Here is a 17503-nt window from a genome sequence, read left to right on the forward strand (position 1 = left end):
GTAAACCCTGAGAAAACAACACCAGTTCACATGCATACAACTGTCTGAATGCAAGCCAGAGTTTTATAATTTTAAACAGAGTCAAATGGCACACAACAGCTTTATTTACGTAATACGTATGAATAAGCGTTAATGATTGTAACTTAAAGTGAAGGATGAACAAATGTCACAAATTTTGGAGGATGGCCTGGTAAACCAAAAACAATACACAAACTACAGCAAAACACCAAAGAGGTACATAGACAACATAAGCACATGCACATACATACAAAAATCATAATTAGACTGTTAAAAATTAAGACAATATAACCTGACGGCATGTTTTGATTGCTTGCCTCAGTAATATTTCTTCATTGGCTCCTAATCTTGCTGTTATAGCCTTGCAATTGCTAATAATTAGTTTCATAAATTCCTAAAATACATTGCACTTGGTTATATGGTTACCAGTTTAGGCAGTGCTGGCAGTTTCTTATCATCTCTTCCTCTGTCTTCCACTTCTCCTTAGAGAGAGCTCTTTCAATTTGCAGCTGAAACCAAGGTTCAAGTGTAAGAAGGAATTTTGCCTGTGTGATACTGCTTTACCATTATCAGGAAAGATGGCGTAATATGTGCTAAGGAAGATGAAAGCTAAATATTACATTTTTCTTAATTTCAAGCAGCAAAGTGATACTCTCACCTAGCACAGGTGAACATGTCTCAGGTTTTCAGTCTGCTATCCAACACGCTGGGTACGGTGTTAGAAATCAGGTTCTGGTTTTGATGGGAAGTGTGCTGCTTTCATGACTGAGCCCTGTAAGAATGACAACGCTGCACATACGCACTCAATTCTTTAAACTTTGAAACAAATACCTGTTCTACTCCTCTGCAGTGTGACTGCCATTGTTTCTGTCTCTGGTGTGTGCATGCATGTAATTTACTCGCATATATACTCATTGCAATATTCACACCCAGTTAAGGAGATAACTACATCCACGGGATCCACAGCCTCCACACTAAATAAAGCATTTTAACAGGGTCATAGTAACAAGCATGTGTCCCACGTGAGTAGTTAGTTTCTCTGCACTTTATTTTGTTTATTCTATGCCTTTACAGCTATGTCTTTTTCATGTTCTTTCTTTCTATTTAGACATTTCTGATAGTTGCAAACAGATAAACTATGCAATTGTTTGCATTATACTGCCATAATTTTACTCTTTAGCTGGAGAAAACAGGAGCCTGCTTTTTAGGATATCTGTATACAAGGCAGAGACCTTTCCTTGTCATTTCATGTTAAGATAAGTATTTCTTCTATCTAACCTGTACCAAAACCTTTTACATAATTTCTACAGATCTAGCCTGCGATGCAAACAACAGATCAGTTTGACAGAGGAACAGAAGCTTGTCATCTTTTTTTTTCCCTTCGATAGTGATTTTACCTCTGTCATCATAGTCAACGGTTAAATGTAGTCTGTGTTACTCAGTAGTTGCATTCTCCCCAGCAAACTTCAACCTCTGAGTAATCCAAGTAGATCTAATACTTTTTGTCATATTCACTGAGGAAACTACAAATGTAGAGGGGGGAAAAAACTGCCCCGAGTCATTTATCAGATAGGAATTACATTTGGACAGAAGAGTTTCACCTCAAGGTAGTTAAACTTCAGATTTTTTTGTATTGATGCTAACGTATCAGTGCAACCCTGGTCAAATTTTGCTCTGTTATAATGTCTACATTCTTGACCAAAGTTACACAAGGCATAATTTTATCTGGGTGCTATTTGTCTGTTATTCCCAAGAAAGCAAGTATAATATCCTTCCAGGAAAACCGTAAGTTGATAATTAAATTATAAAGTAGAAAAGTGATGGTCTGCTACTGGGCCCTGCCTGTTGCGTATCAACATACCTTGTGATTTTCCCCTTGCTTTCCAAAACATTGTTTACATGGTAATGGCTGTAAGATAACAGCTGCCAGGTCATTTTGGAAAAAATGAAACTGTGTAGGTAAAAAGTGGGAATATAATCTGAAGCCAACATTACGGTGAAGGATGGGATGGTGTCATGTCAGCCATAGGAATGCCATCGGACGGGCACCCTGCGTTGTCTTTCTCTGCCTTGTCTGCTGCTTTGTCATCTGACGCACGTCCAAAACTCATATCATATGGCCCAAGTGAGTTGTCTAAGTGGAGAACTGAAAGAATAATGTAATTATTTTTTATATATTATTTAAAAGATTCTTATCTCCATATGACGGGTACCTCACGGTTTAGTTAGGCAGCGCATCGCAGCTAAATCCAGTTAATGTCCTTCTTACATATTGGGGAGCAAACGATAATGGCCCTGATTCACAATCTTATGAGGATAACATGGGTCCTCCTGGTAACACCTGTTCAGGACTACATGGGTGGTCAACTTTCAAAGCTAGTCCCTAATCTGATGTTCTGGCAGCTTTCGGCTCTTGCATTTAAGCCAGAAAAGGCATATTGCCAGAGTTTTATTTTGATTTGATTTTATATGAGAAAAAAGTGTGTTTAGCCTCTCAGTCTTTGTTTAAACATTTCAAAATAAAGTCCAGGAATGCGATATAAATGTTTGGAGACAGTGTGACTACGCTTTAATACAAGTTTATACATATTCATGGAAAAGACAAAAGCAATCTTTTTTTTAAACCTTTTAAAAATATTTTTACTCCTAAAAAGAGATATAGCTTCATCCCTCATTCTGTAATTGAAGTTGGATGAGTAAGGAGTCTAGCCTTTTTCAGTTCATCAAAGTTTGGGAGAGTTTTTGAACTATAGTTTTGAACACGCTCGCAATTCTATGAACAGATTCACTCATACTAGATACAATAGTTCCTGATATTTCAGAGATTAAAAAATAACTTGTAAGGAGGAGACATAGAGTTAAGGGGAGTATTGATTAAGCTAAAATTTAAAAATAATGAAGTACTGTCAATTGAAAACTAGTTTGGCTGGAGTTGATGATATAATTCCTAATAATTCAATAAGACCAGACTATTTAAATGGCTCTGTACAGAAACAAAAAATGTTCTTATGCAAAACACTTGTGCTATTCCTTACCGGGGTCACTCCTTGTATCGTCATAAAGCCGTCTGTGGGAAAATGACTCAGACCTTTTCTTACCCCATAGAAAATATCCAATCAGACCAATTAATATAGATCCCAGAATGGCTCCTACAATGACACCAACTATTACTCCTCCTTTGTTGGTTTTCTCTAGGAGAGAAAGAAAGAAGGAAGAGACAGTTGAATGATAATAATAAATCTGTAAGATCAGATACTTCACTCTCGCTTTATAGCAGCTGAGGGCTTTGGGGAGTGAGACTTTTCAGCAAGGATCTGAAACACTTTGCAGGCTGTTTTTCTTGGAACTGAACTTGCTCTCCCACCCCCTTTCCTTTTCAGTCGTGTTATCTAAAAATCGGGTATGTTGTAATTATTAGAACTATGATGGGAAACATGAAGGTCTGATGCTCCTTCAGTTCTTAGTACAAACTGTACTCTGCTGCATATGAGGGATAAGCCTTTCAGTCCTGTCTTAAAAGCTTGAAAGCTAAGTAATGGCAAAAAATTACTGTCTTCTAATCTTTTCTTCTCCTGAAGACCTGATTCAGAGCAGCAGGATAGAAAAGTACCATGACAGTTTTATGCTCCATTGTTTCCCCACGCATATTCAACTTGGTAATTAAATGCACAATGAGTAATTCCTTTGGAAGTATTTCTAAGAAGTCATCTTTGGTCACAAAAGTTTCTGAACTTAAGTTGATGTGTTACACATTTTAAATGTTCTTTCTACACATCTGCTTTATAAGTCCACTGCAGTGTGAATGGGCGGTACCTGTCATTAGGTTCCCCCACTCTTGAAAGTGTTAAGCAAACAAGTAAACAGCAAATAACTTTTAAAAATATTTTTTATTTGGGGTGAGTTTTAGTTTTAGTCTGTAGTAGGTCACCTATTAATTCACACATCTTATGAAGCCTCCTGTTCAATGAAAAGAAGTTTGATTTCAGCATTATAATTTTATTAAATCCAGTTGGACTTTAGTTAGATACTTACCTTCATTGGCATCTTTTGCATTAGATGATGCAGTAGAAGGGTTGCTAACATTATGATTCTGCTCTGTTGTCTGCTGCATGGGGTTGAAGTTTGGCGTAGGACTGTTGTGCTTCACCATGGGTGATGTCAGAGTGATGCCGGTGGGGAACAACGCGATGGGGCTGATTGAAGAGTTATCACTGGGGAGCACTGCAGCCGGAGGGGTACTGTAGGTGGCTGTGGAGTTACCTGGTGTCACTGTGGAAGTAGAAGTAGCTGCAGCACTTTTGGTCACTCCAGAAAAGTCACCCATTGTTGTAGATGTTGGGATTCTGGTGAAGTTTGTGGGAGAGTTATTTATTCCACCTTTTGATACCATAGTGACATTTGAAGATAAAGTGGTGCCATCAGTGGGCCTCGGGAGCGTGCTGTTTGGCCAAGTGCTCATCTCTGTTCTTTTCGTTACATTTTGTTTGGCATTGGCAGTTGTTGGTGCAGCATGGCTGACGGTAGGATTTATGGCAGCAGTCACAGGCAGAATGGATCTGTGTGAAGTTGGTTGCACTGTAGACTGATTGTTATCTCTAATTGAGCTATTTCCATTAATTGTTTCATTTACTTTTTTGCCCTCAGTATTGCTTTTGTTCCATTGCAGCCTTACAAGCAGAAAAATGAAAATCATTCCACAGGAGGGTTGCATGGTGTTGACTTCAAAGTTTGTTTTGTTATATAGAGAACCTGCAAGAAATTCACTTTTGTCTATTATTTCATTTTGCAAAACAAAGCTACTCAGTTAAGACTGAATAAGCTGGTAAAAAAGCTGGTATTGTGCTCTAGAAGTCTCAGTAGTTTACCGCATGCTGGTGCTGAAAACTTTACATTCCTGAGTGTTAATGACTTAGAGAACGACCTAATACAATACTGATGATCAACAAAAGGTTTTTGCACAAGAAAATTCCATGTTTCTATAAACAGGCCTCATACTCAGAAGGGAATAATTCAAAACCACTTTGCTATAGAATGAGGTAATGATACCTACTCGGATGGCACGCTGGAGGCAATGTTTTCTGGGCAGGGAGCAACTCCAAGAGCATACTAAAGAGTTATGCTCCATTGCGAAGAAATAGAATTGTTACAATTAGCCCTGAAAGTTGATGGATAATGTTTTGTGACCCTGAGCAATGAGTGTCATATGAATGCTGCCAGGAGCAAATTGAAAACTAAATCAGTGTAGGCATTATGGATGACGCTGAATTTTTGTGGAAGCTTCTTTTCTGATAGGAAACTGGAAGCTGTATATTATGCATTAATTTTTCAAATGTTAGATCGAGAAGGATGAGAAAAACTCATCTTGAAGTCACTTGATCGTAGCAGGTATGCTGTTCAGTATATCCATCGGGTTTTGACAGGGGCGTGTGTTTTTCTAAGTATCAGACAGGCTGAGATCATGCAGTTTTCAACTCCCACCCATAACCTCTCATGTGACAGCACAAAAAAAGTATAGGTAAGTTACATCTTCAGCATCATTAATTAACTAGGTGTCCATGTACATGGGTACTTTACCATCTGAAGAAAGGAGATGTACAACTGAAAAAAGTAACTATTTCTTTCATATTCAGCCTCCCCTCCTATTGTCTTGTGCTTTTTCCTGTGGGTGGGTTTTTTGGGGGTTGCTTTTGTTTTGGCTTGGTTTTGTTCTTTTGTTATTTTTTTTATCATTTAATTGTGCATTTTCCCCAGGTTAGCTTCTTTGTATGTAACACCATCAGAGCAACGGAAAGTGCACGTACAGTAACAGTAGATAGCAGTCAGCTATGGGTAATGTTTTATCAATGGGTAGGTGATAATTAAATATCATGTCATTGTATCACATTTTGGCTTTATTCTTATTTCTTTTATGGTCTGTTCTTATGTGTTTTTTGTGTTTAGTGGCTAGAAGGTGGTACCATTACTTGAAGCACATGTGTATTTATAAAATGCCATTTAATCTGCTTATTAACATATGTTCCACTTCGCGGTGCTTATTTCCCAAATTAAGGTCAGTTATACAGCAGGAAGGAGCTATGCTCTGAAAAAAATTGTAACATACTTAGCAAAAAAGAAAAGCTGAAACTTCTGCTTGAGGATCAGTCAAACCAAGGATAACCACTCTGACCCCAAACAAGCAAGCCAAAGAAAACCCCATGGGAGTTCAATTATCAGCTCCAATTATGCTTACAATTTCAATTATAGGCCTTCAGATGACTGTGAAATGCTGTGCAATCTGAATATTAGAGTTTGATTTGGTAGTACTAATAATAGCTGCAAAAAGGTGAAGGTAAAAAAACTTGTATTTTAAGAACTTTTCAAACACATGCTTTCATTTTAACAGTATTATTGTTTTAATTCAGTGGCATGGTCTTTCCTTTCTTGTATTAATAGTCATATTAGTGAACAAAGTGGATTTGGTCATATCGCTTATTATCCCTTCACTGTAACTGAACTACGTAGGGAAATTATGCTCAATTCCCTTTAACTGTAATTTTCCTTTGCAGAGCAGTGTACAAAGGAGTCAATATCCTTGCTGAACAAATTCCTTGTCATTTTTTCTGATTGGGTTACTTTTCTAATCTCCTTCATGGGGGACCGTAGAGAAGAAACCGCCTTGCTTTGAAGGTTGTGTACTGTCCTTCTCAGGCTGTGATGAACTGCTTCCTGGAAATCCTTTTGTGTGTAATAATTAACTCTTCTTTTTCTAGTGCAACATTAATGTTCATACAGTTTAGAAAAACATTGAAGTTCTTCAAAGATACTCGTTGCCTCTAGAGCTTAATATGCAAATAGTGCTATTGCAGTAAACCAGCAGTGCTGTAGATTAGCCAAAACTTGCAGAAGAGCCCAAACCTTAAATTAGCTGGGCAAGTAAGCGTTTAAGGAAGCCGTGAACAGATTATGAATGAAAAAAAAAGTCTCGCTTTTTGATTCGCTGGTATTCACGTTACTCAGTACCAGCTCAGTGGAAATCAGTGCAGCAGGCATAGCCTGGAGTAGAAACAACATTGGTATGGGATTAGGCTGCAGTTCAGTTACCTAGATTAGCTCTACCTTTTTTTAGCTTGAAGAATGAGGTTTTTACATAGGATGGTCACCACCATGTTTCTTCAGTGGATTTTGCACTCTGCATTTGTTTCTGTGCTGCTGGAGTCAAATTTCATCTGAGACCTATCACAGCTGGGTAGAAAACTCCAAAAAGGAGAACGCTAACATTTCTCCTTCAGTGTATGGCTTTATGAAGAGATGTAATGGCCCCTATTCGAGGAATTCACCAAGATGTGAATGCAGTTTCCCTTAAAAATGGCCCTCCAGTGTGAACCTGAGTATACACTGATTGTATATATACTGGAAAATGTATAGCCCAGTTGCAAGAGATCTGTGGAGGTGCTGAGGACTTTATACCCGCTCTTCACACGTTTCTGGAAGGGTTTGCTCTGAACTTGCCACAGCCTCTTCCCTTTGCCTGAGCAGCTGTTAAGAGCTGGCCTATGTTAGGCTACTCCTGGAGCGCATCACTTAGCTTACTGACTGGAGTGCCCAGTGGTGTAAGGAAAAGGGCAACAAGCAGAGATGATCAGGAGACTTTAAAAGCACACTCTTGATGTGGATTAAAATGCTAATGTAGGCACGGCCATGTTGAGGAGGCTGTGGTTCTGTATCACACAGACTTCTCTGTTTTAATGGAAGTATATTAAAAAAAGGCTACAAAAATCCTTGTCGTTCTGTTACAAATAAAGATTAAAGTTGCTTTACAGCAGACAGTATTCAATATGAAGCTACGAGTGTACATACACATACATCTGCACACCTGCATTCTGGGTGAAGCCCTGGTCCCATTCAAGTCGACCTCCCCTGGGTCTGTGGACTTCACCATGAAGGTTGCATTGATATTGCATCTAGCTTTGTGTTCTACTCAAACTGCTCAGATTTGTGCTCAATATTGCTGCAACACAGAGGAAAAAATAAATTCTTCTATGGCAATTTTCATATAAATGTATATCCAGAGGTATATTAAGTATTTAAAAATAGATTTTTGGCATGGTAGAGTAATTACAACATGTATTTCCTGAACACACCTGCTAGCAGTAGGTGTAATGTCTGCAAAACCTCTGCAACTGTCAAGAAAATAATCATTTCAGCTTCTTATGGGTAGATAATACAAACTGCAGAACTATAAATTCAAAGGACATTCTTTTGCATGTCAATAAATTGAACCTTACACCATTTCCCTGCCTTACAGTAGTGGTTAGAAAGTAATTTATGTGGTAACAGTGGCATGACGAGCAAATTATTAATGGCACTTCTTTACTTCTTGTGTTCTGGAGTAACATGTTCCTATTTGCAGAGCTTTCGTACTTACTATGCTTTTTAAGCCTCATAAAGCAGATTATTTTTACCTTTACATCAGTGATCGAAAAATAGATGGAACAAATATAAAGCAAGATATAGAGAGTTTATCTTCCAGAATTCAGAAAGAAATAATAGCAAATGATGGTCCCAGAAATGTATTGGCTTTTTGCTCCTGTGGCTCTTTGCTCTAAAATTCAGATTGCTCTCCAAGGATGAGATACTTCTAAATTTAATGAGCAATGAACATTAAATTTTCAAGCTTAAGTGTATTTTATTTTTTGTACTGAGAAAATAATTTGTAAATTTTCAGTGAATTATAAAGAGGATTATAAATAAGGACCATAAATAACCAATAAAGTATGAATTTGAGTGAAATACTGTCATTGTTTATGGAAGCATACTTCTCTGCTTTAATGTTTGAATCACAGCATGGGGTGGGTTTGTTTTTTTTTTTTCAATTATTTTCTCAGAAATACACTCTAAGTTGAATTTGGCTACAACACCACTGATTGCTTTCCTGACCACTATATAAAACAGTACTGCAATTATTAATCAGATCCACTAATAAGCATTAAAAACACCTCAGACTTACCTTTGAGCTCTACAAGATATGCAAGAACCTGTTGAAATACTGCTCTGGCCCAGACTGCAATTATTCTGGTGGGAAGAGGGGAGCGCAGGTAAAATACATGTGGCAGCGTGACACCGGCCAGGAACGTGCTGTACAGGTGAGGTGAGGTGGGGCAGCCCTTCGCGGGACGCAGCTGCCCGTCTGGGAACTCGCCGGACCGACTCTGCTGCTGTCGTGGTCAAGCTCTGTCATCACAGAGTCCGCTGAAATTGCAGTATTTATGGTAAAGTGGGTAGGTAGTGCTTATTGCCTAATCTTTTGGAAGGCTTTGAAGTAGTATTTCAGAAGGGCGACTGTTTTCTGTAAACTATAGAAACTATTGTTCTGTGTACTGTGCAACTATTAATTTAACAAAAGATAGCTTTTTATTATCGCGGGGTTTCCTACGGTGCAGTTTGTGAGATGAAAACTGGAAAAGGCGTGTCTTCTACGAAATAAAGCAGCAAAATGAGTTAGGAAAAACATGCTGCTAGAAATGGGTCTGATCCTATCTCCAAATATGTTTGCAATTGCAATAATTTAAGATAACAATCTAAATCAAAATTTTCAGAATTTATCAGTTGTCGTTATTTTTTACTTTGGAATACATAACCAGCTAGGGATCTGAATGTTACAGCTCTTACTCCTCACTTTAGGTTTATATAAACAATACTGGCTTAAAGTAAGAATGAGGAAGTCAGGCATATCACAGATAACTTTTAATATGCTGATATAGTCAACCTGTGGTTGTTTTTTTTTTTATTTTATTCTTTAATTCTGTATGTATATTTATTCTAGGCTGGTATGTGGTGAAGAGCGATTCAGAAATGTTTCGGTATTGTGTGATTGTTTGAGTGGAATGCTATGATGATGTTACCTGTTCCCACTTTAAATTTTTACGGAATCAGGTGCAAATATTATTTCATAACTTATCCTCCAGATAAGTGTTGAGGATATGGCATATACAGGAGGTGTTTCTATGGGAGCAACTAGTGGTGTTTTCTTGAAAATACTGCAGTGGACAAGTGGAAGGTTTTCTGTGAAATGGATCAAGTTCTACCCGTTCTAGTATCACCTTTGGGAAAGTAAATTATTTGTGTGGTGTGAGGTGGGGTGTTCTGTGAGAGGAGGGAGGAGAGTCTGATGCTATGGGTTTGGTTTTCTTTGCAATCTAGCATTTGCTGCAGTGTGTATCAACAAGCTTCCAACTCGTATTTATTGCTGTGTCTGGGTGGACATGCATCTAACAGATCGACCACGAGAGCCGAAAACAAGCACTGCTAATTTGTGTCCAAATTTGGATCTTACGCAGCGTTAACCAAATGATAAGCGATATACTAGGGTCAACAGTATACTTCACACCAGCATGCACACATTATGGTGCTAAGAAGCCTTTCTGATAGTTTCTTTAATGAAGAAAGGTTATTTGAATAGATACATAATATTTGAAAATAGCAAGACCTTAAATATATAGGCTGCAATTCTGTTAAAGTGTGCCTATTACAGTGGTATGAAAGTCATACCACTCTAGTGCTGCCCTCGGCCTCAGCGTGGGGCTTGGGAAGGTGCATGCTCTCTGTCTTTTATTTATGAGCAGTTTCATTCATCTGTTAGGAAAAGTAAAAACTGTTTACCTGAGTGACTTAACGCCTAATGGAAGATGCTCTGTTTGCGGCTCAGTTCTTAGCCAAGTGTCACGCACCTGCCGCGTGGTGCCAGGATGCTGGCGCTGAGTGCCAGCTCGCTGTTCCTGGGAGGCAAAGCCTCCAGCAGTGAGCCCGAGCGTGAACAGATTCGGAGCTGTGGCCACATGGAGGTAAGGTGGTTCAGAGTACTCCAGGAGTGGGAGATGAGACTAAGCTGTCATTCAGGTATACCCTGTATTTATTAAGCAGCAGTTTCAATTCTGAAGCGTGTGTCTCACTAGTAGGTGTGGTACCAAATCTGTAGGACTGGTTTTATTGCTTAGCTGTGCGGTAAAGGAGTCTGACTGAATAAAAGTGAAGAAGTAATTGAGCAGCATATTCAAAAGGGGCCTGGCTGGCCGTGACCAAACTCCGCAGGGAGGCAGTGGAGACAGTCCCCTAGCTCCTTACTGAAAATCTACTTTGCAATATTTTTTTAGGGAAATAAACTTACCGTTCATTTTGACACAGTGACTCTTATGATTCAGAAGACATGTCTTGGGTTCTCTGGGTTCTTGGTTTTGTTCGGGTTTCTTTCTTTCTCTGCTCTCTTCTTTCCTTCCATAGCATTTAACAGCAACCATTCATCATTTCTTCTTCTTGACAATGTCAAACTTCTGTTATACTTAAGATTGTATCAACACACAACTAATCTTTCCTGTCTGTCTTAACCATCAAACATCACCCTACTTGTCTTATGAAAGTTTAAGAACTGTGTGAAGCACATGCCTAGAGATTTTAGTTCTTCATCAGTATGAGTACTGGCAGTGTAAGGGCAGTAAACATAAGGTAACTTAAATAAGAATTGAAAGAAACTTTTGGAAGTGTACAGTGGGCAGAACTGCAGACTGTATTGCAGAGCACTGAATAGCAAATCCCTAAATGAGTGGGTCTGTACCAAAACGCTGGGCAAAAAAAGGAAGTACACCATATATTGTGGGATTTAAAATTCAGAACGGCAATTGGAGCTATAAAATGGGAAGCAACATGCCCTGGAAAAAGCAAGGGAGGCACCAAAGAGTGTTTTCTGTAGGAAGCCAGAGGCTTGTGTGTGACTCTCTAAACTGTAAATTATCCAGAACTCTTGAGCAGCAGGATTAGGCAGAAAGAAACTCTGCCAGGTCAAAGCAATGTTAGAACATGAATGTTCTCATCTTGGTGTTCAAACGGTTGGATTAGTCATCTATTGTATGTCTTGTTTTTCTACACAAGTAATTGATAAAAGTCAAGGCTTAGCATTTTCAGAGCTGGGAGATCAGGCTAAGAGATGAGTCAGTAAGAAGTGCCTAGCAACTGGGACTGGAGGGGCTTGCTTGCATGGAGAGCAATCAGAGAGGGGTGGCATTAGCAGCGTGAGAGAGTAAAATAAAGGCAAGCCAGGGAGGATCCAGGCTTTCTGTAGAACTGGACAAATACTTGAATTTCAAAATTCTGATGTTTTTTCGCTGTCATTTAAACTAGACGTTTACACCACAAGAGGAGTTTTGTGAATTCTTTCTTTCCAATGTCTTTCCAATTTTTTTTTTTTTAATATACTTAAAGCTTTTGACACTATTTTCTCAGTAGCCTGATAGCAGAGCAAAATTACCATGAATTTTATTCTACTGTGTGAAAGACAGTATTGCAGCATTTTTTAAGAGCTCGGGTGAGTCTGGAAAAGGTGCTTTAGTTGGCAGGTATAGTTAACGATTGGGCCTCACCTGCTTCATCTAGATGGGTAATTTTCTTGATCATTGCATTAACAAATGCTTCGTGTACATAAGTAGCATAAAAGACAAATTTATTATTATTGTTACTGTTATTATTATAATATTAGAACCTATTATTCATGCTATACCAGAGACTGAAAACTCTAACTTGGAGACAGATCTCGATTTAAAGAATAAGCAAGTTATCCCAAGTCTTAGGGGACAGACAGAATGAAATAAATCGCATTGTAAGATTAGTGTATATTCAACTGAGGACACCATTTGTCCACAGTCTAGTATTACTTCTAGACCACAACTGCCTCATTTTATTTCCAAAACTTCAATGGATATTTACACAAGCTAAAATACTTCCCAGTCTAAAAAAGTCGCATCTACTTCAATAGCCCACCCTTCCTCATTCTTTTCTTCAATAATGGCACCAGGGGAAAAAAAAAGCCACTAATTCAATTGCTTGGTTTCAGTTTCTCTGACTCAGGTATTTTAAGTCAGTGGGATTTAAAATTCATTATTTTATTCCTGATAACTGGGCCACTTCCTTTATTTCTGTTACCTTTGAGTGTAACTGAATAAATTATTTCATTTGTGCCATTACAGACATACCACCTTTGGCACAGGGCTAGTGGATATCTTGGGTGTGCTTCCTAGCACAGACTGACATGCAGAGGAACACCCCACACCGTGTTTTGCAGAATGTGTTGTATTTCTCCTGCCTGTTTGGTCACATAGGAAAAGTATTTTTTGTTTTGTGTATAGCACAGGCTTATGTTGCTCCTGAGTCCTCGCATGTTGGGAAGGGATTTCTTTTGCAAGGTGTAATATTTCTGAGTCTCGCGCTGCACTGGTCGCGATAGCACTTCCAGTGACAGTGAGAAAAGGTTGTTTCACCCTCAGATTGCTCAAGTGCAAACCCCACAACTGCTTAAATAGAAGAGCTGTGTGCTGTTCTTGTCAGGAGCATCTGAAACTCAAATGAAATCTGTGGTGAAGAAGAGATCCTTGCTTGGAAGAATAGAAGAATGTACTACCTAAAAATAATATTCAAGGACAAGTCCCTTTCATTCAGCCATCTGTTATTTATGGGTAGTGGTATGGTGAACTTCTGCTACCTTCTAGTCATTGTGCTTTAATATAGTATATGGATAATATATATATAAAAAAATGTATAAAATGGTGGTAGCTACATATAATATATATATAAACCCAATGAGATGTTAAACGTAATACAGAAATATAGAAAAAAGTAGGAATATGAGACCATCCTATTCAGTTTGAGTTAGAAATCCTCCTTCTGAGCAGCTGGCTTGCCAGAAGGAAGCAAATTTTCTCACTCCCTATTTGAAATCGCTATTTTCCAGGGAACAATTGGACAATCCCACATTTTGTCAGGAATCCCACCAAAACGAGGTGTATTACCCTCAGTGGCAAACTACAGTGTTTGGGAAACTTGGAGTTATTTATTGGTTGTAATTATTTTTATAGGACCTACCAAAAACACTAAATACATGGAGAATCTGATTATGATCTCACACATAGATTAGAAATAATAGTTTAGAGAAATATTTTAGTAGTAAAGCTACTCTAGTATAAACCTAGTATAAAGCTACTCTAGTATAAAGCTGGTATAGCTGGGAAAGAGGTGAGGTTGTCTTGACTTGAAATTAGATCATAATTTAGCTCTTTATTAGTAGATACCATTGTGTATGCATGTCCTTGTTTCTTCAAGGCAAGATTTTAAACCATGTATGTTTTGAATAAAATTAAAAGCAAAATGGTGATCTAAAAGGGATGGCAGTGTCTCATATTGACAGGTACCTATCTCTGTACAGATATAGTAGACAGCAAAAAAAAAATGATTCTTAGATGAACATTGTAAAATAGTGTTCCAATTTTAACAGTGATTATCCTGAAGTTACAGTTTTCAAATTCTGTGGGGAAAAAAACCGCCAGAAAGTGGCTAATGACAGTTATCATGTTATGTAGTGCTAATTTTCTTGAGATCTGCATGGCCTTTTCTCTTTCTTTTCCATAATTAAAATGCAGTTGATGATTTCCACAGCTACAGTCTTCCTAGAGTTTTGGAAAAGACGGAGAGCTGTATTAACCTATGACTGGGACCTCATAGACTGGGAAGACGAAGAGGTAAGACTAAACAGAAGTAAACCTGTAAATCTTGCTATCAGCACGATTTAAGTGTAAATATCAATGCATATTGTATGCCAGTAATTTGGATTTGTCATTCAGATTATATTTGTATTTATAACACTGGTTGCAGAATAAACAAGTATACTTGAGACTATACAAGGATATTTTGCCTTCTGCAACTAGCATTATAATTCCAAATATAATTCTACATTTATTAAAACTATCCTTTGAAAAATTAAGTGGAAATACTGCTCGTGCAGAGGACAGGAGCTACTACTGATGTCAGCACAGATGCCTTTCAATTCTATGGTTTCTTGTACTGGAAGTTCCTAATCCTGCCTAAAAATGGGACCAAGACAAGCAAAGGGACAGAAACTAGATTTTATATCCTTCTGAGAGGCATAACTTATCCTTTAACATTCTGCTATCAGCATCAGCAATAATAAAATGATTTTATTACTTTACTTCATAAATCACTAGTGAACATAGCTGTAATTTAACTATATTGGTGATTTAACTGCAGTCTAAGTCAGTAGAGACTTTACCATTACTTGTTTTATAGCTTTCCATAGATGCGCAGATACAAGCTGATGGCTTTTAATAAATCGTTTCATATCACAAAAAGTGCCATCATAACTGGCATTAATTTATAGTTTTCTTATCTATTTCTGCAGAGAAACTAATGTTTAAGTCAGTATTATGACCCACAATCCTTTTAATACCCTCACATAGTGGGGAAGGCTCTTATGGTTTCTGTTCTTTGTTGGTCTCTGGCACTGCTTCCAAGGATTTCCAAAAGAGCAAATTATTTGGATATTTGAGTTGGAGCATTATAAAAAAGAATTTGTATCAGTATAAGTTTCCTACTTTATAGCACATATATGTCTGGTTTTTGATACTTCAGTGAAATTAGTAGTACAACAAATGGAATCTACCCTGTCATTCTAGGAAGAGCTGCGCCCCCAGTTTGAAGCTAAATATTCCCAAGTGGAAAGAGTAAATCCCATTACAGGAAAACCTGAACCTTTTCAACCTTTCCCTGATAAGCTCAGTCGACTGATGGTGTCTGTCTCAGGAATATTCTTCATGGTAATGTTTAATAATACTGGAATTATTGTAGCCTTTAATCTTACTCTGATGTAAATAGTAATGCAAGTCATGAGTGCATTCATTAAGATCAGTGGATTTACATAATATAGGCAAAACTGATTGTCTCAGTCTTACTGCTTGTTTATCGATCTTTTAAAAGATATAATATAGTTATATTGTAAAAGAACAGTAAAGAAATGTTTTAAGTCATCAATCTAGTATTTTCGTTCTCTCAAAATCTGCTCACCAAAACAAATGGCAATCTTTAAAACACTTGTTGATTTATTAATTCAGTGGAAATTATTTCAGATATGGTTTATTTTGTTTTAATATCTCTTCATAAATACTTACCTGTAGATTTCACTGGTCCTGACTGCAGTGTTTGCAGTTGTGGTGTATCGTCTGGTAGCTATGGAACAGTTTGCTTCTTTCAAGTGGTATTTCATCAAGAAGTATTGGCAGTTTGCAACATCTGGCACTGGAGTCTGCATCAATTTTATGATCATCATGTCACTCAATGTTGTAAGTCTTCTGTTCTTTTAAAGGAGGGATTAATTTAAGAGAGTAATTTTTACAAGGTACCTGAGTTTACTGTATATCAGATATATACATGTTCTTGCTTATTCATATAGCAGTGCCTGAAGCTTTCAGGGGTCTTTCCTTTTCTAATACTAGGTTTGTCAATGTTTTTCTCTAATGCCTGCTTAATTTGTCACTACACATCTTTGCTTATGTCACCAAGTCACAGTGGTACACACTACTGCTTTCTACATTTGCATTTTTGCTTTTTACATAACCTTTTACAATATATCTCTTCTCTAAATGGAACCAAATTATTTTCTTGGCTAAAAATTTTCTTTCTCTTTTTTAATTGATAACTTTGAATTCTTCCCTTTCTTGTTTAAAATGCAGCTGTTATATCAGTGTTGCACAGTCCTAGAATCACTGTGATACATGATTTCAGTTTAAGCTTTTCCTGGCATGTAACAGCACGGGTTTAATCATTTGCTGTGGTAGCACAATGTATAGTGATATAAACGCTATTCCTTCAACTGCAATATAATTTATCATTGTGCAGACACAAACAGGTAAAAAGGAATAATAGCACAGCAAACAATGGCTTTTGATTCTATTAAGGAGACTGTGCACTCACTGCAATAAGAAAGCATTCTTCAAAACAGACTGTCATGTATTTATTTCTGTTATTATATATGATAATTCTAAGTCATAAAAAGTACATTTCAAGTGAACAGGCATACCAAAGCTATTGAAAATAACTTGCTATGACTAGTAGATACTCGAGGAAATATTTTTCAGAGTTGGTAACTACCTTGGGCTAAGTGTTACATAAATTAAAGGCTGGAGGTATAGATATCAGTAGGAGGCTGATATCCTCACCTGTATGCACAGTCATGCAAAGCAGAATTGTATTGTGTAAAGGCTTTTGGCTACTTTCAGATCACACAGGTTTGTTCCTGAAGTTAGAGAATAAGCATCTAACTGTTCATTAAGAGAACCATTGGTGTCTGAACGTTTCTCTTCATCTATCGGCTCTTGATTTATCTTAATTCTTTATTTAATGTATATACTTACATACATATGTTTACATGGATAAAGAGAATAGGACTAACATAGTTCAATGAAGTCTTTATAGGAAACTATACATCCACATGTAGCTACGACATCGCTCTCCCTTCTCTGTCCAGATACCTTGATGCTCTAGAGCAACAGAACACCTATGCTTTTATACTTATAGCATCTCTTATTTCTGTTTTAGGTATATGAAAAGGTTGCCTATCTCCTGACAGACTTAGGTATGTAGGTCTTTGCTAGTGGCATGGTTCTTGCTAGCTGTG

The 17503-nt window shown here is 37.6% G+C and overlaps 2 protein-coding genes across 6 annotated transcripts in view; one reads left to right on the top strand and one right to left on the bottom strand.

Annotated features, from left to right (window-relative positions):
* ANO3 (anoctamin 3) overlaps positions 1–17503 on the top strand; it is a 210810-nt gene that overhangs the window by 181769 nt on the left and 11538 nt on the right. For all 4 annotated transcript variants that reach the window (XM_087743296.1, XM_087743305.1, XM_087743319.1 and 1 more), the window contains 4 exons: positions 14473–14555; positions 15507–15647; positions 16005–16169; positions 17425–17461. In XM_087743296.1, coding sequence (XP_087599422.1) covers positions 14473–14555; positions 15507–15647; positions 16005–16169; positions 17425–17461 — 426 coding nt within the window. The remainder of the gene's footprint in view (positions 1–14472; positions 14556–15506; positions 15648–16004; positions 16170–17424; positions 17462–17503) is intronic.
* Positions 82–16071, bottom strand: MUC15 (mucin 15, cell surface associated). Of its 2 annotated transcripts, XR_015701274.1 has the most exons (7): positions 15999–16071; positions 11162–11332; positions 9005–9246; positions 4051–4767; positions 3054–3209; positions 677–2164; positions 82–527 (listed from the first exon to the last, which is right to left on the bottom strand). XR_015701274.1 is itself a non-coding variant. In XM_087743358.1 (6 exons), the coding sequence occupies exons 4-6, from the start codon at positions 4727–4729 to the stop codon at positions 2010–2012; spliced, it is 990 nt and encodes a 329-aa protein (XP_087599484.1). In that variant the 5' UTR covers positions 4730–4767; positions 9005–9246; positions 11162–11332; positions 15999–16071; the 3' UTR covers positions 82–2009. The 2 variants fall into 2 exon arrangements, 1 of the variants encoding a protein (XP_087599484.1); XM_087743358.1 differs by having other exon boundaries at positions 82–2164.

The sequence above is a fragment of the Nipponia nippon genome, unplaced genomic scaffold (assembly GCF_047370975.1).
Source record: "Nipponia nippon isolate SJK-2023a ecotype South Korea unplaced genomic scaffold, ASM4737097v1 scaffold_10, whole genome shotgun sequence".
Taxonomy (NCBI): Eukaryota; Metazoa; Chordata; class Aves; order Pelecaniformes; family Threskiornithidae; genus Nipponia; species Nipponia nippon.